Raw genomic sequence first — 24,591 nt, 5'->3', positions numbered from 1 at the left:
CTTTGTGATCAGAGATTACTTCAACATTGAGGCTGATATTCAATGAGGAAAAGGGGGGAAGTGAAGGCAGATCTAGAGCAAAACATGATCTACTCCGTGATGAATTTTGAATGACTCTATTAGTCTAGTCTCTCCGCCCCGATGAGGTTGAGTTAACTCTTGATATTTGGATTTCAGGAAGAAGAAAGCTAACGCTTACTCCGCGTTGCCATATGTGGTAACCATACGTCATTGTTGGCAGACTAGTAGTAGGGTTACTTTTCTCGTCGAACTACCAGCAACAGTTTACAACCTCCAGCATTGTCATACTCAGAGGGCTTACATATCTGGGTTGCATTAGTATCTCCCTCTCATTTTTGCATTACCTCTATTGTCGTTCGAATCTCCTATACCCTGGCAAGCCCGTCTTCAACCTTGTACTCGCCACATACTCTAGAGGGATTTATGAACAGCATTCGCTCTTACCTTGGCTACGGCATGGCCACTCAAGGGCCCAGCAACCTCTCTTCTCAGTCTCAGAGCCAACCCCAAAGCTCCCATCCTTCGAGCGGCAGCCAGCCATCTCGACATGGGCACTCCCGTCAATCGAACACGGCTTGCAAATCCGCCCGCCCCCCATCCACCAAAGAGCCACGCATTTTCTCCCATCTATCCTCCCCCGCCATCCCCGACAGCATGTGGTTTGGGTCCGATTTCATGCTCGGAGCGGGCATGGTGATTATCCAGCCGTCAAGTGGGAAGTTGGTCCTCCTGTACGAACGCCAGAAACAGTACTGGTTCCTCCCAAAGGGGCGGAAGGACGTCGGGGAGAGCTTGGAGCAGACCGCACTGCGCGAGGCGTACGAGGAGGTTTGTCTCCCTCACACGCATGCGACCCGTCTGATGCAGAACCAGTCCAGTCGGGGTTCCGTGCAGACTTCCTCCCGGTTGTCCTGGCGCACAACGCCCCTCTTCCCCCGGGATCCCAGTCAAAGCTTGACGATCCGTGCACGGAGCCGTTCTATGTTTCAACCATGGCGTTTGGCCCGTCTCGCCGCCAGGCGCAGCGGTCCCCTCGGGAGGATGGCGGTGGCGAATACCTAACATTCTGGTACATAGGGCAGATCCCTGCCGATGCGGTACGTATCGGCTTCTGCGGCGAGCACATGGCGTTTCTGAGGTCCATTTGCGGTAGGTGTGCGAGGCGAATACGGGTATGCCGGACGAACAACACTACGAGTCACATCTCCTGGACTACGAGGAGGCGTGCTCGCGGTTGTATGCATCGGGGATGCATAAATGGGTTATAGTTCTTCAAGTGGCCTATAAGCTGTGGGAGGAGACGCAGGAGATGTCTCAGAAACCCACATCAGTGCATCCCTCAGGGCCTCGGTCGTCGAAGGCATCATCAATGAGCGATTCTTCAGTCCTGAAGAAGTGAGACACTGAGATCGTTCATTAGATATCCAGCATTGTACTTTTGGAATCACCACCACCCTCTGGTTACACTGTTCTCAACCTGTTTTTACTAGCTGCACAGACTTCCATGAAACTGAAGGCATGGCACGTTCGCGTCCTTCAAAAATCTATAGCTGGATCTCACGCTCGTGGACTCATTTGCGTGCGCGAAAGCGTCCGTCAGTCATCGTTATGCAACATGATTGTTCTTCACAGATCCTGCCTATTCTTGCATCATCATGCGCATTTCAGGGGCGTCTAGTAGCCATGAGGACCGTCGCGAAGCCCGAGCAACGAGAATCGGCAAGTTTTGAAATTCACTCACAGTGGACACTGTGACACGAGTACCCATGATGGTTACCAGCCTCTTTATTGACATATGTACTTGGCACTCCCTAGGAGTATGACGCCAGCCTAAAGATACACCATGGTAGCAAACGCTCACGGCGCGCGTGGTCTATGAGTAATAAACGATTGACACATGGAACAGTCACAAAAGGGACGGTCAAACAAACACGTCCATGAAGTACCATACAGAGCGAGCGGCAAGACCAGCGCGTGATACATGAAATAATTTACTCCTGCACATGCAGGACGGCGCCTCGCGGAGGCCGCCGCGAACGAAGAAAAAAGGGTATCGCTCCCCGGCGACTATGTCGAAGCGGACAACTGGAGACTCAGAGGGGCGGAGAGGGGTTTACACAGCGGTGAACTCGTCCGGGCGATCGCGTGAGGCGGACGCGCTGTCCGAGAACGGATCGCCGAACGAGCGTCGCAGCGGGGATGGGGCGTGCTGGCTCGGCGAAGGCGTGTACTGGCTTAGCGATGAAACAGATGCAGCAGAGTCGCGCTGCGCACCACGCATGGACAGCGAGCTGCGGAAGGGGAACCATGTCGGGCGTTGGCCAGGGGGAGACGTGTCTGCGGAAAATGAAACTGAAGGTCTGGGCGAGGCCCGGGCAGCCATCTGTTGCTGGCCACGCAACTCGTCCGGGCTAGTGGTGCTCTGGCTGAGAGGCGACCGGCCGAAACCCAGCCACGAGCGCGGTGTGCTGGAACCACCAGCGCCGACCATGGTGATGCTGTCGACGCTTGAGCCTCCCGGCGCGATATAACTGGATGAGCTCGGGGTTGAATAATGCGACATCCCGCGGAACGCGTCGGCAACCGTGCGCACGGACTCGACGCCTGCGCTGTCGAACGGGTCCGCACTGTATCCGAGGACAGATCCCTGTACACTCATGTGCTGCGCGCGCATCTGAGCCTTTTGCTGGCGGTTCCGCTGTGCGCGGCGACGAATGAAAAAGAGCAGCGCCGCAACGAGGACGATTGAACCAAATATGCTGCCTACAACGGCACCAGCGATGGTCGCGCTTTTTGGCTTTGAGCTATGGGTGAGCCCATGAATTAGTTATGGTACCAATTAAGACAAGAGTATACTTTTCAAACACACCTAGCGGACATGCTCGAATTCTCCGTAGGGGTATACATAGGTTGAGGTGAAGTTCCAGAAGTCGACGAGGTTTGGGGGAGGGGCGCGATAGTGAAGATTATAGCGGACTGAGATGGTACCGGGCCCATCGATGTGATTTCTGCTGTTACAACCCCATTCGGGACGATGTCCCCAACATCAGCACTTTCGGAGCATCGTCATCTTCGTGGATCAATGCACAACTCATGTCAAGGCTTACCTTGATGAAGGGCCTGAGGCCCCTGCAGATGAGGGTGACCCAGTGGGTGTTGAAGGCTGCGTTGTCTGCTGTGTTGCACCAGGTACCGAGACAGCAGCACTAGATGTCGTCGAAGTGCTAGACGCTGTCGAAGTAATAGATGTTGTAGAAATTGGAACAGAAGGCGTCGGAGTTGTAGTAGAAGACGGGACCACCAGTGGGGAAGCGGAGGAAGAGGTATTGCCCGAAGGAGACATGGAGAGGGAGGTGGACGACGGCGACGGCGACGACGAAGAGCTAGGTGTGCTCGGCGAGGACGAGGTTGTAATAGTACTTGGCCTGTAAATTCATCATGAACGCATTTCGCTTACAAGGATCACTAAGTAGCTTACACGGAAACGACAGTGAGGTCAGCATTAGGTGGCGGCGAAGTGGTATCTGGAGCGATTACGCTGTTGCTGATGTACGCACATGTAAGACAACTGAGATAGAGGATAAGCCAAAGTATACTGACGTTGTGGGAGATGTAGAAGCCATAGAGGAAGTAGTACTGGATGAAGAACCTGTCGATGAAGCAGAGGTACTGGTAGAAGAAGTGCCGGTGGTAGAGGAGGTCGGAGTGCTACTACTGGCTTGGACCGTAGCGGGAGACACCACAGGGGATTGAGCCGTGATGGCGGGACTGCTCGCCGAAGTTTGAGTGCCTGTCGGCGTTGAAACGGCTCGGGCGTCATTTCGCACTGGCGCGCTCAAAGAGGACGTCAATAGAAGAGCAACCATTGTTCTGCAAGGAGGCAGCAAAAGCGCATACGCCGGCACACACAGAGCCCAGAGAGCTCGCCGGGAGCCGCAACTTGCAGAGGGATCCTAGAGAGTGGATAGTTTAATCGTCTTGGAGAGAGAAGGGTGTCGAGCAGTTGTGCATCGAGACTCCAGGTCGACGACGCTGACAATGCGCTGCGGTGAGACAGGAATGGGCTCGAGATGGCAGTGAATGATGAATCCGAGCATCATCCCACAGCATCACCTCCAATGGGCCTCGTATCGGCCTATCAGCTCGTCCGAAACATGTTTGGTTGCTAGGACAATAAGGCGGAGGCCCGAGGGCAAGCGACCAGCGGACAACGCCGCTTATTGGAGCCGGCTGCAAATTTAATCTCGCAGGATTCGCCGGATTCAATGAAAGCTCTCCATTGTGCCGGGTCGCATAGATGCACCTCTGAGATTATTTCCCAGTGCCCACTGAGAATCGTCCTAGTAAGTAGTTCATCTTGAAGCCTTGCGACCATCGTTACTGCTGCCCTACACAATCAGGTTCGATAATTAATCAGCATCAGCTAAATTTACAGAGCTCACTTGAAAGTCTCACTCGGTCCGGCTTGCTGTTGAACGCTGTAGGCTGTACTTATGAGCAAGCTTCGTCGGAATTCGTCCCGGAGTACTGAAGCACTGAACAGTCGGAGCAGCACAACAGCTCCGATAGCGCGTGTCACATCAGACTTGTCATTGATCACGCCTTCACTACTATGCCATAACTTGTTGCCAAATTCCGGGGCGATTCGCCGCGGCGTTGAACATTTGTCAGTATGACGCAGCGCACCGACATCTGGATAAAAAGATACAATTTGACTGCTAAGTAGTATGAATGGATGAAATGGATGGTGTAAAATCATTAATATATGATCTACATGTAGCGGTCATGGATCCAGGCCAAAGAGCTACACGACACGGTCCTAATATCACACCTGGAGTACACGACAATGCAAGCGAATACAACAGCCCTTCCGAGAACACTTACGAGGAAGCTGATCCATATACCTACCTTATCATCGTTCAATCCCGTACATCCCACATTGCGAGGGCGGGCGGTCACCTAATCCCGGAACCATCCAGAACACTAGAAGAGCGCTTCAACTCTTTCCGCTTTCCCCACACATCCCAGACCTTCAGTTTGGCCTCTTCGGGGACCGCGATCACCACTCGCTGACCGTTGGGACTGAGGACGCTTCCAGTAATTTTCTGATTCGCCGCCTGCAGCGTCACAAGCTGCCGTAGGGAGGGAAATGCATGTACAACGACCGAGTTGGCGATTTTAGAGGGCACAGGCTCAGACGGAAACATGTGTGACTCTAGATGCGATGGTGGAGGTGGGGCCGGTGTAGATTTGCCTGGCCCATGCGTACTAAGTATTTCTTTGCAATGTGGGGAAAAATGCAGCGATCGAATCTCAGCGTCTAGTTCGAGTTTCGTTGGATGGTTAGAATTCAAATGAGAAGCTGACGGTCCATTAATGTTCCAGATACGAATGGTGCCTGATCCATCTGAGGCAGAATCTCCAGTGGCAAGTATCTTCGACTGCCATGGACACCACGCCAGAGCCTGTTGAAAATGAAGTACAAAGAGAATTTCATCGGTCAGTCAAGCTCCAGGCAGTTGATGATATAACATACGGTGATCGATCCATCGTGTTGGATTTTCTTACGTCGCTGAACAAGCTCGCCGACATCTAAAGGTGCTGTTTGCCTCGAATCCCAGACGTGAACGAACCCACTTTCGTCCCCACTCGCGAAAAATTTCCCTTCGGTATTCCAAGCTAGACTACAAATCTTGGCCTGATGACGCGTTACTTTGCGTGCCTGCTCCTTCATTTTTGGAGTTTCCTTGATGCGAGTGTCGAAATGGCGAATAGTGCCACGTTCGCCACCGGCGGTGAGGACCGGGCCGTTCCATTGCATGGCGGTCACCGTTTTTGTGGTCCAGTGAGACACCATCTTCTTCGTCGCCAGATCCCAAATCTGAATGACTCCTTTACTAGTGGAAAGCGCTACAGTCGTCGGTTGATCCTCCCCCCCGCACTGAACTACGCGTAGGTTTCCTTGATCTTCACGAATTTTACAAAGCTGTCCCATATCCTCGCTCGCCGCAAGGTTCTTGTAATGGACACGGTTACCGCGGCCGAAGACCATGATATTTTTCTCCGACCAGCTGACGGGCCAGATGCCAGCCTTGAGGTCAGCTTCGGCGACGGCAAAGTCGATCATTAATTTGTCCCTTCGTAGATGAAGAACCGCGGATTCCGCTGGAGTTGGATTTGACGGAGTTCCTCGGAGCTCCGACAGGGAACTCACGGAGGCACTGCGGACGAGAGCAAGACCCTCCAAAGTAGCCACGCTCGAAACAGACGCTTGCCGTGACAGCGAGCGCTCTGAGTAGAACGATGTGCTCGAGCTTAGTAGTCGTGGTCGATGAGAAATAATTGATGGTTCGGCGAAGAAATTCCCTTCGTCGCGAGATATACTGGGCATGCGATCGTACTGCAAAACATAAATATTATTTCTCGGATTTAGACATGGTAGCATCACTCACGTTGAGGTTGGGCGGCGGAGGACGCGAGCCCGTACCGAAGATTGCAGAGAGCCTGGCCGAAACTCTAGGTCTCTTTCTCTCAAAGAATTCATCTTCTTCGTCTGTACCTGACAGTGCGCGTTTGCGATGTTGGCCGCGAGTTAGCACCCCAGGGCTAGAGGTGCTAAATTCATCATCGATGAGACATCAGGTCGTCTAGAAAATACAAACAGCCTTGCCTTGCGCTCGCGTCAATGGAGTCTTGTTCTGGCCATAAGAACGACATGTGTGGCAGCCAGATTTGAGTAAGAGAGGTAAGGGATGCGAACCCGACCCCGAGTGAGCGCTGAGCCTGCGAGCCACAGACCAGACTGAAGACATTCGACCGCTCAAGGGGCCGTGAGCATTATGTAAGCATCGGCGGCGCGCTATCGACGCGTTGCGTGGACGCGTCGCAACAGATCACGTGCTCGTGGCTACGCGTCGCGACCATTGATTTGCTTCCGCCCTGGGCTCTCACGCAGTGACCGTGATGGGACCCGACTGGGCAATTGTGGCGGCTCCTTTGTGTTCTGGCGGTGATTGCCCTGAAATGCTCTGATGAACAAGCAAGGACTGTGCGCTTTGCACAACGACCACCGCCTCCAGCTATACAGCCTGCAATGCCCTTTCGACCCAGCCACAGACCCCGGAGGCACTCGACCATGTCTTGCATCGATAGGACCTTGGCTTCGCCCTCACCTTCGCATACAACTTCAGAAGATGATGCCGCACCTCGGCGCGCTCTACGAAGACTCTCTAGCATCGGTCTTCGCGGAAAGCAATCAAGTCTCAAACCGCTAGCTGAGATTTCGTATCCATGGAACTTTCAGGCATGTACCTCCCAACCAACTTGTAGGCCCACAATCAAGCATCTGACTTGATTAATCGTTCAGCACAACGTCCATGTTGACGAGAGGTGCGCATATGTCTGTGTAATTTCGATTTACTAATTTTGCCTAGTTTGAATGGCCTGCCCCCTGCCTGGTCTGCGGTCCTCGCAAAACCCGAATGTACGAAGGATGAGCCTACAGGCCTCGAGACTACCATAAATTCATGCTTGTCGCTTGGAGGGCCGCCCAAGGGTAGACCCCGGCCCGTGAGCATACAACTACCGGGGTCCACGGAGGATACATGCATATCTACTCCATGGAATGTTCAGGTGAATATCATAATTTTCAGATCCGTGACCAGTATGTCCAATCCTCCTTAGCGCAATATCCACGTAGACGAGAAGTGAGTTGTCCTTGCTTCTTACGAGGTGCGAGAGTTTAGTCAATGACGCCATTACTAGCTTCAATGGGCTTCCGACGGCCTGGGCCGCACTGCTGAAACAATCTGCGAGAGAAAACGAGATTGAATTGGGTGGGGATCCTGAAATTACGCCGCCGTGGAATATGCAGGTGTGCTGTGATATTGCTCCAGTATTGATGTTAAGATTAACGTGCAGCTTGATAGCACCACATCCACGCCTACGCAGGGTAAGTTGCTTGAGCTAACGTCAAAGCACTCGCCACCGTACATGAAGGTTGACTTTTACTGCAGGCTGGACGGTCTTCCCCGCGGTTTGCCTACCGCATTCCTTGCTCGACTTGGGGAGGTAGGGTATAGTGAGGTCGAGATCGCCGCAATCAGCTCGGCCTCTTGATTACCTTCGGGTCTACCATCAAATTCAATCTCATGGCCCTAATGCTACTGCTCTTTCATCTCAGGTGATCTGATTATCAATATTTATCACGATTGTGCTGGTCCAATCGTACTTTTTGTGTCGATGTTAAGTGAGCTCTGTCGTCTATGCATGCGCTATTCCTATCAATTATTCCTCATTATGCAGTCGTATATTATTTTCCCGTGTATCAAGTGTATCCTGATAGAGAACACCAAATAGGTTGGAATAATATTGTTTTGAACCGGTACGTTTGCGGCGGCACAGACCCATCCTAAGCATCGTGTAGGACGGCAGGGCGCGGCTGAGTATGAAGTAAGTATTCATCGAGTACAAAGGGAACGTAGTCGACTCCTTGATTAGATATCAGAGCAATCATAAGTTATGTGCTTCCTAGGAATAATTATCTACACCGAAACCTTAAGGTCCGTTGCCATCGCATCCTGAGGTGCAGACTCGAAATATTATTCACGAGCATGAAGTCCTATAGGACAAAGAATGTGCGTAGTATAGTGTATACTTCACATGAAGCATTGTCCGAGGGATGTATCTCGTTGCTATGAGGCGGGGTATGGGGGGAATGCAGGGCTACGATAAAGATACGGTTCCATCCGACCCAGTGCTTTGCCGTCGAGACAACCGCTCTTCCACGGACCGACACTCCGAAAGAAGTTCGAGAATCGCGGACCGTCCACTTGCATTACTGATGAAGGGGGTCTATACATAAGTTGGTTAGCGTATGCTACAATAGTAGAGGCGCACTATCAGGAACATAACGCACTTTCAACAGCTCGGCTGGATTCGGACGCGAAGAGCTGGGCTCAGAACATAGATGCAAGAAATCATGGAAAGATCGTGAGTAAATTTCGTGCTGGCGGAGTTGTGGCCAGCGGTCGTTCATTTGGTTCGGATCTGCAACGTCTGAGAACGGGGGCTCTGCCTGAGCTAATTCCCAAACTGTGGCACCTAGTGACCACACGTCGACCTTTAGGGCATTGTATGATCCCCTGTAGAAAGAATGAATGGAGATTTCGTGGAGTTGCGAGACGACCGTTGATACTTACGATCTCACCTCAGGTGGCTAAATGAGTTGCAGGCAAATCTAGGTGAGCAGCGGTATCGAGACCGTCACGATAGTACTCACCTGCCAGTAAATCACACCAGCAGGGTCGCTACAAAGCGGTGCCGCCCTGGAGACGCGCACAGCCCTTGAGAAATCAGCTGCACAAATCCGCTCATATGAGACGAGCCATCGTACTTGAGAAGTGCAACAATCACCCACCTATCTTCACAATCCCTTCGCTGGTAACTAGAAGGTTGTCCGACCGCAAGTCCCGATGGGCTATGCCAAGGGTTTGTAAATAATTTAAAGCATGCAAAACCTAAGCGGAGCGTCAGCATCCCCCCACTCACATTTATCGAGCATGACAACGCAATGGCCGCAAAACTCACATCACTGGCGAACTGTGCAATATGCTTTTCCTGAATAGCAATACCCTCTTCTACCAGCACAACAACATCCGCCAAACTGCGCTCCATCAGCTCCATCTTGATCCAAAGCGCGTCCTCCACAACGTCCACGAAGAGATCTTCCATACTTAACACATTTGGGTGCCGTACACTGCGCATCAAAACAAGCTCACGTCGAAGATCATCCAGCTTGGGCGAACCGCTCGGGAGTAACGGAACGTTCTTGATCGCGACGAAAGTCGGGTTAACATCGTCAGCTTCTTCGTTCTCAGACGAAGTCAATACACGTGCAGCGTAGACACTTCCACTTTCTCCCTCCCCAACCTCGCGGAACTCCCCAAACAAAGTGCGGGGGTCTGCCGCGTCGTTGATAAATCGGGCTAAAGGTGCGACTACTTCTGACACCCATCCCAGGTAACGCGGAACCGGAGTCGCTGGAGACGGCTGCGCAGGAGAAGAAGAATACGAAGAGTCAGTCAACACTCCGGCAGCGATAATGTCGTCGATGAGGATCGACGGCCGTACAACAGTGTCGAAACTCAGGTCCATGTCGAGATCAAGTTGTAGCTCTGGAAGCTCGCTCTTTCCCTTTGTTGTCCGTGATTCGTGATCTCGCTGCGCGGTGGTGAATGTCCCAGATAGCGGTGAAGGCATGGGAGAAGACCTAGTATATGCCGACCCAGAGGCCGAGCTAGACGCAAATGTTCCAGTGGAAATACCTGAACTGCTAGATCGCGACTCTGAACTACGGGGTGACTGCGAGTGCCCACTTGCGTCGTCCGCTACATCCTTCTGAGGAAGCGCGGTAGAAATAAGAAGTGCCGATTGCCTATGGTCCTCGAGGTCTTCGTTCCCTTTCACAGGGGACGCTACGATATTTCCCCTCGCGCTGCGCGCAACCGCTCCGCGGATAATGGTGGCTGGAACAATTGTCATGGTAGACAAATCTGAATCGCGATTTTCTTTCTCCCGCGAGCGAACTTGCAGCGTGCCATCCTCGTCGTCGGCGTCCCCAAAGCCACTTGTCTTCTCATCTGCCACGTATACTGGAGGAAGATGCGCAGGGTCTGATTCAGGCAAATCTGAATCGGGAGTTGGTAGCATATACGATGAAGAACTCGACGAGGTCGCAGTAAGTGTAGGGGTCGACTTCGGCTTGGAGAGAGGGCGCCTAGTTGGAATCGGCTCGGATGAATCAGAGGGACGCACCATCTCCATGACTTCATGCCATAAGGGATTTATCGCTTTGGCTGATGATGGTGGCGTGTTGTTCGCTGATGCGGGTGCGAGCGCGGCCCTTGCAGGAAGATCATGCAGGGGTACTGGCTTTTGCGGAGGCAAAGCACGTTGAGTTGACGGTGAGCGTGTGTGTGACTTTGCACGTAGACGAACAGACGCGGGCGAACGATTAGTGATATTAGTAGAAGTCGATGCAATAAGTGAGGGTGCAAGTTTAGTTAATGATGTGGCGCTCGTCGACGGCGAAGGCATGATGGAAAATAGTGATTCAGACCAGCTGGAAAGATCTCCCAGGCTGTCCTTCTGCAGAGAAAGCCGGGGTGGTGAAGCTAAAAGTGGTGCTGGAGCGCCAGCTGTAGGTGGACTCTCTTGATCGCCAGCATCCAAAGGTTTCTTTTCGGAGACGGTAGGCAGCACAAGACTTTCGTCCACGCATGTCAGAGACACGTCTTTCTTAGCGGAGCTATAAGCTGGCGGAGGCGATCCCATGGAATTGACCGAGCCGTTTGCTATATGATAAGCTCTCCGTGGTGGCGTTTTTGGTGGAAGGTCTTGTTTGGAAGCTGAAGCAGTACTCGACGAGGAATCTGAAGGTACAGGTATTGGTCGTGAGGGCGGCGGACCCGGACGTACGGAGCGTGTTGCGGTACGGTCATCGAGGTGGTTTGCTGAGCCAAATGATACATTCTCGCACGACGAGGTCGCGAACGACAAGTCTCTGTCGTGTATACGCGTTCCCGAAGACAATGACGTCTGCGAGGTGGATGCCTGGGACAGCTCTGGGCGGAGGAATGGTGGCACGTCACTCCCGACAACCGTATTGCGATCACCTCCACTCATAATTGAGTAGATAGTCCGAACGTTGACCGATCGAGCTGCAATTCTACGGGCATGAATGGTCGCTATGGCATCCTCACTTAGCCCCAATTCGCTCAGACGAGCGGCCCATGTTGGTGGCAACCCATTGCAGCTAATAAACAAGTCAACAAACCAATACGCGGAAGAAAATGACATGTGTACTTCTCGTCAACGTGGAGATTGTGCTGAAAGAAACATCATTGTTAGTCGCACGACAACAATGACTTTCACTGAGACACACCTGGAAATTCCAAGGATTTGATATCGATGGGTCAGGGACAGGGTCTGGAGGTTGAAGGTCTATCGGTTCTTGCGCAGGGGTCTTGGGTGTCTTGGGCCGTCTGCCCAGGCTTGACAGCTTCTGGAATCCCTTCCTGAATACTGCCGATTCAGGTGAAAGCGCAGTCGACGAGGAGGCAGGCGACATAGCCAACCGGCTAGTGGCATACGATGGGGTTGGTGAGGGGCTCCTAGTGAGACCTCCATAGTGCGCAGACAGCGGGGTAACGGGTTGCGACGTAAGCGAGTCTGGGGATAAGGAGTGGTTCAACGAAGGGAGGGATGGGTTGGGCAAATAGTGTATGTCCTTGGGGGGAAGTGGAGGCGGCTTTGAGCTGGAAGCAAGCTTGAAAACATTGAGCGAAGAGAACCGCGAGTTCTGCCGACCAGTCGTAGGTGTTGCCATTGCCGTCGTCGCAGTCGACGATGAGGAACGCTTTCGTCGATTAGCCGCCGGTGAACTGACTTATCGCCCAGTCTAGAGCGAGGTTTCAGGATGCAGTGTTATCGTTGTTAATAATTTGTTACATATTGAAACTCCGACCCTATGAAAGTAGATGCCTCTGTAGAGAGTACCCTAACAAGCTTACAACAAAATTCAGGAGGCGCAGTATACGAACGAATCACTTTCAGGCAATCACAGCACCGGCGAAAGGCACGGCTCAATTCTGATAACAGCCGACTACCAACGCCACTACATGAGCAGAGGACAATGTTTACGCTTTACTGTACTCGGGCGTTCAGTGAGCGGTGCCTCGAGCATGTGCTCTCGGCGCGGTCGGGTCTCACGTTCTGTTGAACAGCTATCGCTCCGTCGTACACACAGCTTTGACAGCTGTGAGGTCTGGCGGTGTGCGATTCACAGCAAGCACTAGCGATACTACTTTCGATTCAGGATACAATCCATAGGCCGGGAAATGGGAGAGGCTATGTTGTACGATGCGAGTGATTAGCGGGATCCAGAGGATAGGTGGAATAGGTTATAGGTATCCATTGCGTCATGATATGATAATATACGCACACCTCTACTATAGCTCGTCATGGTCGTGCGAGCCGCCTCTTGTTGACGACGTTGGTGGTGCGTCACTCGATGGTCTGCTCGTCGTCGTCGACTCTTCTCGCGCGAACCCCGTGTCCTCTGCGCTCGCTGACTTCTTGGTCGTGAGCTTCGGCGCCTTCTTTCTGTAGAGCCGCTGGAGATGATTCTCTAGCGTCTTGGCACGCGCGCGCATCTCGCTGGAGAGAATCACCGGATCTTCATTCATACGGACCTTCCTCTGCTTCTCGACCCACTCGTCTAACCACGCCTCATGATCTTTGAGCGTCCGCTCTAACGCCTCGAGTTCCTCTGCTGCATATTTGGACGGCGGCCCGCCTTGCGTCGCGAGGGTCAGGTTCTGGCGTGCGTCCGCCAGGAAGAGCCGAGTGTGCCAGTTCCACATCTGGCTGTTGTTCAGTGCCTTGGGGAACTCTTCAATCTCCGTGTACCGATGAACGATCGGCTGTTCAAGTTTCCTGTAGAAGCGAGGACAGTTCGAAATACAAGAGCAAAAATCGCCAATTTGACTTACTCGAGGACAGTCCGTTTATCAAGGAGCTCTCCTATATCGGCACTTTCACCGTGCTCAGAGAGCCAAGAGAATGTGTCCTTGAGCTGCTCGGCAATCCTCTTTCTCTCCTTTTCCTGCGAGCATTTGACGAATGGTGCATTGGCACTCTCATCGTCTAGGAGGTCACGCAGGCGATACATGTATCCCTCCAGTGCATTCAATGCTTCCTCCACACGCCGCTTCGCCGCTTCTTCATTATTCACTGCCTGTAATCTGCAAAACTTCAATACAGAACCTAGCCATTACTGAAGACAGTGGCAGTCAACGCACCTGGCACGCGCCTGACGTTTCTCTTGGGCTGACATCGGAGGTATCGAGGTCCACCTAACCTCCACTCCCAACGAGACCGTATCCTCTTTGATTGTCTTTTCGGCGGCGGCAGGGGATGCTGATGGGGCGGAGGCCGACATGACAACTTGCTCTTGTTGGGTCTCCGCTTCGACATCGTCCGTCATCTCTTCTTCAGATGGCGTCAAGCCTCCTCCAAATAACCCTTTCAGTTTGCCTGTTGGACTAAGATGATGCATAATCATGACATTTTGGAGATAGACGCATACCTGTCAAGGAGCCGTCCTTGATTTCACCATGGACAGCGACATCGCGAACCGAGACAAAACCAGATTCAGATAGCGCAATGGTTGCCTTAACGACTGGATTAGTAGCACCGAGTTCAGTGAGATTCTGAATGGCCTCAGCCACCCCAGTGATATCCGCGTGAAGAATATCAGTGGAGAACGAACTAAGAGTGATGCAGTCAGATAACATCCTACTCGCACAGATTGAACAAACGAACGCTGTGGGCGGTTGCCTATATGCTACCTTTAGTGAAAAGTCATCTGATCGCTTTAATGTCATGGTTTTCTTGCTACCGGTTTTGGAACCCGATGGGAAGACCAAAGTGGAGATCGTGCGGGGCTTCGCAGAGGGTTTTTTTGGCTCCGCAGGATACGATACCTGGACGTCATATGCGCCGATGTCCGTGACCTTGATGTCCTTTGTCTTGAACTGTCTGCTGAGTGCTGCACCGTGTAGTGCGGCACCCAGAACAGCAGCCTCATCAGCGTTGACGTTCATAGCAACCTTGCTACTATATAATCAGCGTTTATACTGATCCATGGAAGAGGTGTGACTTACTCCCCAACTGCAGCTTTAACTGCAGCCTGAATCATCGGTGTTCGAGAGGCTCCACCCGTCATGATGACCGATGTAATGTTGTTCTAGGAGGTCATGATGACTTTCCTACCTCAATGAATGAACTATACAACGTACCAATGTCATCCCAGCACTAGCCAACGCGTCAAAGATAGGGCGAGTAAATTCGCCCTTAAGATCCCTGCACGCAATTTCGAAGTCTGCTCTGGTGATTTTCGAACGGTAGTCGATATCGAAAGCCAGACTCTCCACCTAGCAAAGGGCCTGTAAGGCCGAGAGCCAATGGAGGATAAAATATGATACCTTACCGTCGCCATCGCGTCAGCGTTCGCACTCAGGATCGCCTTTACGCGTCCTGCCTCTTTCCATAACTTGGCCATACCCCGCTTGTCACTGCGAATATCGCGCTTATGTCGCCGCTGGAAGTCACTGATCATCAACTCCCTCAGCCGTCGATCCAGCTCCGTGCCACCGATGCTACGATCAAACCCTACACCAGTAACACTGATTTGAGTACTGTCCTTGGCTGAAGTCTTCGATTTGGAGTCGTTGGAAGCGGTCGAAAAGCTCACGACAGTCGCACGGACTGACGATGCCCCGGCATCATAGATGACATGATATTCGGGAGCAGAGAACGTACGCGTCATCGCATAGTTTACCGCGACGGCTGTGCCATCGTTGATGAGGGAGAGTGTACGCATGCCGGCGAGCTCCACGGCGTCGACGACTGAGTCGCGTTCGAACTGGGTGTAGTATGGCGGGACGGTCACAATCACATCGTAGACTGGCTCGCCCGAAAACTCTTCCGCGAGTTGTTTGACATATGCAAATTGCATACCGATGAGTTCCTCGACAGACCATTCAGAACCATCCGACCGTCGCAACGCGACGGTTCCTCGCTCAGTCTTAACCACGTCGGCAGTTGAGATGGAGGCAAAGAAAGAAACAGCTTCGGAGTCATACGGAACCGCTTGAAGGAGTTTTAACGAAGAAAATGAGTCAGTAGGGTATCTCCCTGCCTGCACGGGGAGGTCATTGAGAAGTCAAGGACAGCAGACGAAGTACGCACAATACTAGCTGCGTCTCCCCCAAACAATCTATCCTTCTTCTTCCAGCCAACTGTCGATTGGATTTTGCGCTTCGAGTCTTTATTAAGTAGGACGTCGAACGGAACCCCGGGCTTCATGAGCGAGGCCTTTATCCAGTCCGCACCATAGTCAATCGCCAGGATCGACGCGAGCACAGTCTCTGAGAACACAGAAAGGAGAATGATGACACAACAACATATTCGAGTGAATGCGCGCATCTTCACTGAGACGTAGCGATCATAAATCTTTGTGCAAGCCAAATCAAAGAGAAATAAGTAGAGCTCGTGCCGCTACGCAGGACGTACACACCAGCCAAAAGAACACTCTAGGGTGTCTCGTAATCTATCTCCGCGCGCCCTGTACGGAAGTCACTAAAAGCGTCGTCTGAAGGGAAAGGACTGGCCGGACGGCGTGAGGGAGCTGGTGAAAGCACAAAGTGCAGTGCTGCGTCTTAGAAGTTAGCAAACGTGTAGCCGATTGAACGCCCGTCTCGTACGTGGCATCACGTGTATGTAACTCACGATCGAGCGATCGCATGATGTAAGCCAAATTTTGCCTCGGCAGCGGCCAGGGTCTGCTCGGGATTGCATCTGCGAGTCGCGCTCTTCTATGGTATCGAGTCTTGCGACACAACTAGCCAAGGGCACGTCCCTCAACGCGTCGCTCTTGGTGGACAGGACTCGTCGGAAGGCCGCCGCGTCGTACCTATTTTCTGCGAAAGAAGCTCAGCAACATGACTTGGACACAGTATATGCCTTGGGTGTCAGTGGCTTTCTCCAGCTGAAAGCTCTTGAACCTTCTCTCGGAGTTTTTGAAAAAACACTTTTTTCGGATGCTGCAAAGGCCAGGGACAGGACCCTTGAATCTGTCGATGTCAATAAAGAACTTGATCAAGAGCTTGCCTCATTCCTTCCGCTCCTCGGACCTTATTTGCTGGATTCCCCTACTGGGAAGGTGTTGGAATGGCTTGTGCGACGATTTAGGTATGTATATCCAACAGAAATACCTCTCACTGAGGTGAACTGTCACGCGAGATGGGGGTGAGCATGATATAGCGTGGTCAACCCAGATTTCGTCGCTCTCAAACGATTTCAATGTGATTTGGCGGAGCTGAATATAAATACCACACAGGGTCAACGAATTCAATGTCCTAGAAATGCTTGCATTGTTCCTGCCTTACCACGAATCCCCTCACTTTGTCAAAATGATGACCATCTTGCACATGGCGTATGTTTTTCCAATGTTGTTACTCTGAATGTAACAGACATAACGAAATTGAACATAGTGACCAGTCTCCATTCCGATTCTTGATCGCGTGCAAGACCACCGCGACGCCGTTGCCACGAAGCACGCTCATAACCGAGATGCTGAAAAACTCGGACTTGTCTCGCTTTGTTGCAAACCTCCTGCCCTCGACATTGAAAACAGGTGGATTGGGCGCGCACAAGACTCTCGTCATGTTTCACACCAGCGTGCTACTAGACTTTATCGCACGGAATTCAGACCCAGATGAAGGAACAATGGGATATCTCCTGCCCGCTGCGTTGGAGCCAACACAACTTGGATCAGAAACTGCAGCGAAGGTCCGAGAGACGGTGCTTCATGAATCCACTGTAAGAGGTTTTTGAACTCACAGCACTTCGTGGATGCTGAGGGTATCGAGAAGCTGGGTAGCCTCTTAATTCTAGCTGCATTGTCCCAAAAGTGTAGACTCACCTCCAAAACAATGAAGGCTGTTCTCGTCGCGATAGCGTCATGTACCACGCGTTGTTCGGCGAAACAGTTTGTGCGTACTCTACTATGTATATGCGCCCCTCAAGATGAGATGGACAAATTCCCGCGCTCGCTTGTAAAGGCTTTCTTGACCATTCCGTGCGTGTTTGACTGATCTACGCACTTAATGTATGTCGCTTATTCTTTCTCTAATTCGGCAGTGAAATCGATGTTGAGCTTGAGGAGAGCTTGGATTGGGTTGGCTCGGATAAGCTTCTGAACCCTCTGATGGCTGGATTGATGATTCAGTAAGTTCACAGTATCGCCACTTCTATTCAAGCTAAATTATCTCCAGATTCGCCAAGGAGCGCTCGGTCAGGCTGTTTGCATCCATCCTTGCATTCAAGAACATTTCTACTAGTACTATCCGCCGATCCGTATCATTGCTCTTGGACAAGCTGATCGAAAAAGATGACGAGTCCACTCCGGTCATACTGGAAGCCAAAAAGCTTCTCTCCACTTTGCAGCAGCGTCATTCACAGACGATCCAGTCGGTGTGCTCGGAAGCAATAAACCAAGACGAGAGCAAACGAGATGCCATCGAGCAGCTCGTGTTGTCCATCTCGATAGTACGTGGGCTGAATACCAACGTAATATCATGAGACTCAATATCATATTTCAGCCTCTTTCTGGCTCAAGCGGGTCCGGTGATGCGCAGAAACCCGACTTAGTGGTTGCGTCGGTTAGTGCAGATGCACAGGTTCGAGCCATAGCTACACGAGACCTCTTGAATGCTCTCTCAAACCCAGACACTCCTTCAACAGAATTGGTGAATAATTGACTGCTTTCGTAATGCCTGATAGGTCATTGAATAACTCGTGTCATGCAGGACACTATCAAAACTTCCCTGCGTTTGCGTGTCCAAGACACAGATCCCACTGTCATAGAGGCGCTGTACGCAAAACCTGCAGACATTGTCCCCGTGCTCATGACCGATGCTGCCGCGTATATCTTGTCTGTATCCGAGGCCATCCGAAATCCAGGTTCTTCGCATCGTAGTGTCGTCTTACTGCACCTCTCTTTCATGGCGAAACATGTTTTCTCCTACCTGCGCGGCACGCAGTCGTCCCTTGCGGATTGTGTCGTGCATGATCTTTTCTTCCCGAACATTCTATATTCGAAACCAAAACAGACCACGGCGTCTGAGCTGTGGGGGATCATCGAAGAGGCTGAGAACGATCGCGAGAACCTTATGGGCATCGGACAACACGTGTTATTGGGCGGGTGTGTGGATGCAATTCGTTGGGAGGAGGGAAGAAATGACAGGGGCGCGCGGGGGGACGACGGGCACCGTAATGTGCAACTGCTATCGCGCATCAATTTGGCAATCGCTGCCAAGATGGCGGGTGAGTGGTTTGACTGTCTCGCTTAGGTTCTGAGTCTTAGGTCCCGCTAGACAACATACTATCTTCGGATGATTATAGTAACCTCCTCGCCTTTCTGCTGAAACGGCTGCAAGACCCCAACCCACATTCTCGTGCTCTTGCATATCTTATTGCTCGTGCATTGCTGTCGCGTTTGTCGGGCGAACATCAACTTAATGCTGCACATCAAATGCTACAGGCCATGCAGCTTGATAGTCTTGAGGTGATGGGTGACTTCATGGGAGATGTAAATGATATCCATGCTGTAGGTGCTCAAGATGACTGATCATTGAGTACATGAATACTCATTCTTTTACTTTGTCAGTTCTTGCATGACACGAGTCTAGGAACCGCCGTTGTCTTGAAGCCGAGTAGCCGGAACACCACTCATCGACTGCAAATTGCTCTTCTAGCTATGCTTCCAAAAATTCATCGACCTTCGGGTGTAAAGTTGAATTGGTTGATGCCTTCTGTGAGTTTGTGTTGTTTGACTTCTTAACACAAATTCATTGCCGCCCTTAGGTGTCACTCGGGAGCCAAGGGTGCGATACAAGAGGCACCCTCTACGTGCAGCTCATGCGGGCTGTGTACAGTTTGAGTAACTCTTCGCCAAGGTTGCCTCTTCTATCTACCAACCTCCTGAGAATACTCTTCACCAACCTTGCTGACGAGGCTCTGACATTCCTCGCGGGTGTGTGGCTGTCTCCTCCTGGGGTTACAGAGGTGCACAAAGAAATGCGTGATCATGTGATTCTTTCGGCTCTTGGGCATGCGAAGGCATTCCTCGAAGCTCATATAGCTGCCGAGCACTGGTTAGACTTCCAGACCATCCTTCCTGCTGTCCTAGTCATTGTCCAGCATGCTAATCTTCGTGTCCGCGAGGCGGCCTTGAGAGTTATCGCCATCATCACTCACTTATCGCTTTCGAAAAACATCTTCGCGGTATACGCCTTCGACACGATTTATGGTGATGACTCAGGTAAGTACTCACTCCGTGGAATATCTCGCTGTGTTTAACATCCGCTGTTGATGCTTGTAGGTGCTTTGCAATATGCCGATTTGACGGATCTCCGTAGGTATTTTCACAGTCTCGGGGAAACCCACGACCATCTAGTACAGGATGCGAACTACCTTAAGGTATTCCACCAGCAAAATCTGACAGCGATCAAATCAGATAATAAGAAAAATGCAGGGTAAGTCCATATACGGCTGGTCGATTAGTCTCAATCTTAGCTGGAATTCTGACTGTAGGTATAAGCGAAGGATACTGTGCTACCTTCTTTCGCACGTGAATGCATGCAACCTGCCGATAGCGAAACAACTGCTCCTCAAGAGCCTCGAAACGACAACTAGCGAGGTTAAATGCGAAATGCTATTGCCCACAATCGAATCCATGTTCGACAAGACCTTGATGGTGACGGAACTTGAGACTGCTGTATCACAAGCCCTTGAACTCGCCACGCTGATTGTCTCGTCATTTGATGCTTCTGCCGTTGCCAATCTGAATGATATCAGTCGAAATACCTGGTCCATATATGAAAGGACGTTACGCGTTTGCTTCAGTAGTAGTCAGCCATTTTTACCGTGTCCGGAGCGAGCATACACACTCATCATCATCGTTTCAAACAGAAAACATGGACTCTCTGAGGTCAATACTGCGGGACAATCTGCAGCGAGGTCTATTTTCTAAGCTCTCGGCCGACCGCAAAATAGATCTCTGTCGTCTTTTATTAGATATCAGCATTCAAGATGTGACCGCGGTAAGTCGCGCAAAGATTTACTCTCTATGGGCATTGCTTATGAACTCTGCAGACAACTGAATGCAAACAGCTACTCAGCGAGGTCCTTGTTGATGTGACAATTATGATACGCCTCCTCACCTTGTTCCAACCAACTTCCGATGGAAGCACTGAGCCGGCTCAAAAGCGCGCGAGACTAGAAAGGTATGAAATTTACGAAATTAGCACTTATTGGCAGTGGATGACTTCATATTCAACTAGTACTGAAGAGGACGGATCACAAAGTACGACACCGTACTTAAGCCTTCTCGCAGAAGTCCTAGCCGCGCGACCTCTCCCTAGCTCTCTTGAATTGATTGCCTGCTTGTTAGAGACACTGAATAAGGCTGCACACGATGCATCTGTACAGCCTGCAGACCGCAATTACATCGAACAGCTTTTAATGTCTGCAGTAGACAATGCGGTCGGAAGTATACGAGTACGTTTCTGCAGAGATATTAACGATGGTATCCTAATGATTATATATGTACAGGCAGATTCAGATGTCCCTCCTAATGCCGTGAGGGTCGACGTCCTTGTTGAGTTAATCAGAAGTGGGCGACCTAAAGCTTCCTCTTTCATGGATGACACTTACAATTTCCTTACGACCGCGGTCTCCAGCATCTGAAAATCCCCAAACATTCCACCAAGCACTATTATTGATGGCTGGCTTAGCCAGACTGGCTCCAGATGCTGTTTTGCATAACATCATGCCGATATTCACGTTCATGGGTTCGAATGTCTTTCACCGGGATGATGCGTACAGCTTCAGGGTGGTTCAAAAGGTTGGCTGCTAATTCATGTTGAGAGGATGCTTCTGATACCATATCACACAGACAATCGAGAGTACTGTCCCAGTAATGACCGCATCTTTGAAGAGTATGTATACGACGAAGCTCGATCTGTATATCGGATCCAGGGAGTTCTTACGCATCTTCACTGATGCCTCAAATCATATACCACGACATCGTCGGGCAAAGTGAGTGGCTTCGGACTCCTTGTTGGTGCTATCTTCACACATCCCCCGTCAGGTTCTTCTCACATCTAGTTGATGTTCTTGGCCCAAGTGACTTCTTTGCTCCTATTTGCATGTTACTTATAGATAGAGTGTCAAACCGTGTCGTGCGACAGAATGCTCAGGATGCTCATGCCTCGCTCATACTGCCGCTTACCGCATTCCAGCATTACTCAATACAAGATCACTTTGTGGTATGTTTGTGCATTCAAAATTTGGAGTATCGTTGACCTGCTCCTCAGCTTTTGATCGAAGTTCTGCATGAAGTACAGCGACTATCAAACCAAACAAGTTCGAGCAACCCCGATACAACGTTCTTGGCAACTGCAACGTGCGATTTTTCTCAATTGAAAAAGCAGATGTTTTACCATTTTTCTCAGTGATGACGACCAAAGTCATCAGGCCTCTCCGCTGTGGAGGAGGAGGGCACTTGCGCTACTCCTTTTCTGTCACCATCATTTGAAAGAACTTCCCGCGAAGTCTTCTGCGAAGGAACTTCAAGGGCAATCATTGACCTCGGAACTATTATCTCACCTGCTTAAGATTGCGGTAACCAACGCTCAGGATGAGTCTAGAAATGAAATCTCTGTAGCAGCAAGAAATGTGATGAACAGCGCGTTACAGATCATGCCCGCGTCTGACTTTATCAGTGGTGTCCTGACTATGATTTCAACCGAGAATGCCAAGGTATAGAGAAGGCTGTGAGATGGTGGACCTATGGCTAACCAGTGATACAGATCCAATCCGGCGCATTAGAACTTTTGGGTGAACGACTCACAGCTGTCTCCGATCCGATCAGGCGCGAATCAACATCTGTTATGATCCAAATTGTAGAGCGCACCCGGCAGATCATCACATCCACTGCAGAAGAGTCGGTGCTTAGCACCACGTTCCAGGCCCTGAGGGCTATAAGCACGACTATGTGTCCAGGCGAAGAAGGCATACTAATGACAATTGTTCCGCTCGTGCTTGAAAACATGCAGGCCCGTCGTAACATGTCGGTAACGTTATCTTTACTCTTATCCTTCTGGTAGGCCATAATTTAATCTTCCTATGAGCATACCTCTGAGATGACTTATAGCTCCAGTTTTGGACCGCGGATCATCCCCCATATCAAGACAATCGTCTGGCAATGTGTCGCGTTCATACGCGAATGCATGCGAGTAGACGGAGGTGAGATTTCGACACTTAACCACATAGGGCAGATGATACATATCGGACTAGCCGATAATTCCCCCGCCATCGCGTTGAATGCCTTACAAAGTCTCCTGACTTCGGTACCCACATTTTGGGGCGAGAAGGATCTCGTTCAGGTCATTGACTTATACATCGAATTCCGCACTGCGTCGTCTAAGGCAGAGTCAACGTTCCTGGAGCCCGTCGTGAAGACTATGGCGAATCGAGTTCCTTCAACTGTTCTTCTCCCAGCACTAGGGGGGATATGGACATCGCTCAATGCTAGCGGATTAGTTGTATGTTCCACTTCTTCGCGTATTTCTTCCGATATTTACGTTCTCCCAGAACGATCAGTACAAGCGGCTTGGTTACTTCAACTTGTTGAAACGTGCCATTCGTGCATCAAATCGGCCCATTATTCTCGAGAATTTGCGACACGTCTTCAAAATCTTCCAAGACGCCTTCGAGATAAATGCCGCTAGTGGTAACGCAGATGTAAGCACTGCTTCCATGCCGTATGTCTACTTGCTGATATACCGCCATCAGACTGAGCCTGAATTAATATCATCATTCTTGGAGCTAGTTGTCAAACTCAACGAAAATGCATTCAAGCCACTCCTTCGCAAGCTGTCTGATTGGGCCTTCTCGGATGAAAACTGTAAGCGACTGCGTCCGTACTGTGATGATGTCCTCACATTGACATCTTTGCAGCTGATATTGCAACGGCTCGAGCAGCTGTGTTTTGCCGTACATACGCCGCTTTGTTGGACTACTTCAAGGTAATGCCGCAAACGATTGACAAAGCTTCTACTAAGTACTCCACAGGCTCTTATGGTTCCTTACATGATGTTCCTCTGGCCACCTTTACTGAAAGTTCTTGACGATTACTGTACTGGTAACCGTCAAGGTCAACCTTTGTGGGTGTCAGTCTTGGAGGTATTAGCCAAAACGCTCGCACATGACGAGGGAGGTACGTCGGTTTCTATTCACATCCATCACGATCAATTTTTGACAATGGGTTCAAGCATTCTGGCGGCACGATAAGTTACAGCAATTGGTCAACTCCATCGTCAAGCAACTTCCTGTCTGTATAGAATCACAACAAGTCGATGGTCGATCCACTCTGGCAGACTGTCTTGTTGCTACTATGGAAGTAATTCACGACGATGCGTTGCTCAAAACTATGAATATCGACATACTGATGCATACACGCTCGGAGAATGCCAAGCTGCGCCTATATAGCTTGACATGTAGTAAAGCCTTATGGAAAGCCCACGGCGGAAAGCTTTTAGGTGAGTCTGTTTCGCACCGGATAATGCTCCGTTTATACCAACATTTGATCCAGGCTTTGCTTCAGAAACGACTCCTTTCATTGCCGAGTGTGCTGAGGACGAGAATGATAGCGTTGTACGTGAGGCACATGGGCTCAAGGACGCTGTAGAAATGGTAGTGGGCAAGTTGAACGTGTAACGCAATATTCATTTGGGATTGGCCGTCGACTGTGTTTTGGTTTAGGCGATATTCTACGTATTTGCAAAATGTTCCTGTGCGAAAACGAGACTCGCTGCGCAGTGCGCACCTTCATTTTCCAAAAGACGCTAACGCAAGACAATCACCTAATTAGTAGTACAG

The 24,591-nt window shown here is 50.8% G+C and overlaps 5 protein-coding genes across 5 annotated transcripts; 2 read left to right on the top strand and 3 right to left on the bottom strand.

The window, feature by feature from the left end:
* Positions 1–477: 477 nt before the first annotated feature.
* Positions 478–1,420, top strand: FIBRA_02750 (uncharacterized protein; the record flags this gene model as incomplete). The annotated part of the gene is made up of 3 exons (XM_012324603.1): positions 478–849; positions 900–1,118; positions 1,175–1,420. The coding sequence occupies 3 exons, from the start codon at positions 478–480 to the stop codon at positions 1,418–1,420; spliced, it is 837 nt and encodes a 278-aa protein (XP_012179993.1).
* Positions 1,421–2,134: 714 nt separating this feature from the next.
* FIBRA_02749 (uncharacterized protein) lies at positions 2,135–3,887 on the bottom strand (the record flags this gene model as incomplete). Its single annotated transcript, XM_012324602.1, has 5 exons — positions 2,135–2,825; positions 2,891–3,073; positions 3,129–3,446; positions 3,500–3,565; positions 3,622–3,887. The coding sequence occupies 5 exons, from the start codon at positions 3,885–3,887 to the stop codon at positions 2,135–2,137; spliced, it is 1,524 nt and encodes a 507-aa protein (XP_012179992.1).
* A 1,089-nt stretch (positions 3,888–4,976) lies between these two features.
* FIBRA_02748 (uncharacterized protein) lies at positions 4,977–12,409 on the bottom strand (the record flags this gene model as incomplete). Its single annotated transcript, XM_012324601.1, has 11 exons — positions 4,977–5,486; positions 5,558–6,421; positions 6,474–6,636; positions 8,813–8,874; positions 8,939–9,164; positions 9,222–9,238; positions 9,302–9,378; positions 9,440–9,539; positions 9,610–11,836; positions 11,887–11,909; positions 11,966–12,409. 11 exons carry the CDS (start codon positions 12,407–12,409, stop codon positions 4,977–4,979), a joined length of 4,713 nt encoding a protein of 1,570 aa, XP_012179991.1.
* Positions 12,410–13,031: 622 nt separating this feature from the next.
* On the bottom strand, positions 13,032–16,071 carry FIBRA_02747 (uncharacterized protein; the record flags this gene model as incomplete). Its single annotated transcript, XM_012324600.1, has 9 exons — positions 13,032–13,518; positions 13,575–13,826; positions 13,884–14,118; positions 14,171–14,352; positions 14,407–14,697; positions 14,748–14,830; positions 14,883–15,017; positions 15,074–15,784; positions 15,835–16,071. The coding sequence occupies 9 exons, from the start codon at positions 16,069–16,071 to the stop codon at positions 13,032–13,034; spliced, it is 2,613 nt and encodes an 870-aa protein (XP_012179990.1).
* A 391-nt stretch (positions 16,072–16,462) lies between these two features.
* Positions 16,463–24,429, top strand: FIBRA_02746 (uncharacterized protein; the record flags this gene model as incomplete). The annotated part of the gene is made up of 31 exons (XM_012324599.1): positions 16,463–16,836; positions 16,985–17,080; positions 17,139–17,436; positions 17,490–17,725; positions 17,788–17,874; positions 17,922–18,195; positions 18,249–18,395; positions 18,456–18,972; positions 19,023–19,255; positions 19,316–19,462; positions 19,513–19,969; positions 20,030–20,183; positions 20,242–20,558; positions 20,620–20,750; positions 20,803–20,933; positions 20,991–21,207; positions 21,262–21,322; positions 21,390–21,553; positions 21,605–21,747; positions 21,800–21,977; positions 22,026–22,114; positions 22,164–22,470; positions 22,521–22,813; positions 22,865–22,956; positions 23,008–23,255; positions 23,305–23,454; positions 23,506–23,617; positions 23,671–23,738; positions 23,785–23,929; positions 23,985–24,251; positions 24,305–24,429. The coding sequence occupies 31 exons, from the start codon at positions 16,463–16,465 to the stop codon at positions 24,427–24,429; spliced, it is 6,258 nt and encodes a 2,085-aa protein (XP_012179989.1).
* Between the last annotated feature and the right edge of the window lie 162 nt (positions 24,430–24,591).

This window comes from Fibroporia radiculosa, assembly GCF_000313525.1.
Source record: "Fibroporia radiculosa TFFH 294 genomic supercontigs, scaffold1420, whole genome shotgun sequence".
In the NCBI taxonomy this organism is placed as follows: Eukaryota; Fungi; Basidiomycota; class Agaricomycetes; order Polyporales; family Fibroporiaceae; genus Fibroporia; species Fibroporia radiculosa.
Note: the sequence above shows the minus strand (reverse complement) of the source record. Positions and strands in the feature narration are given on the sequence as shown.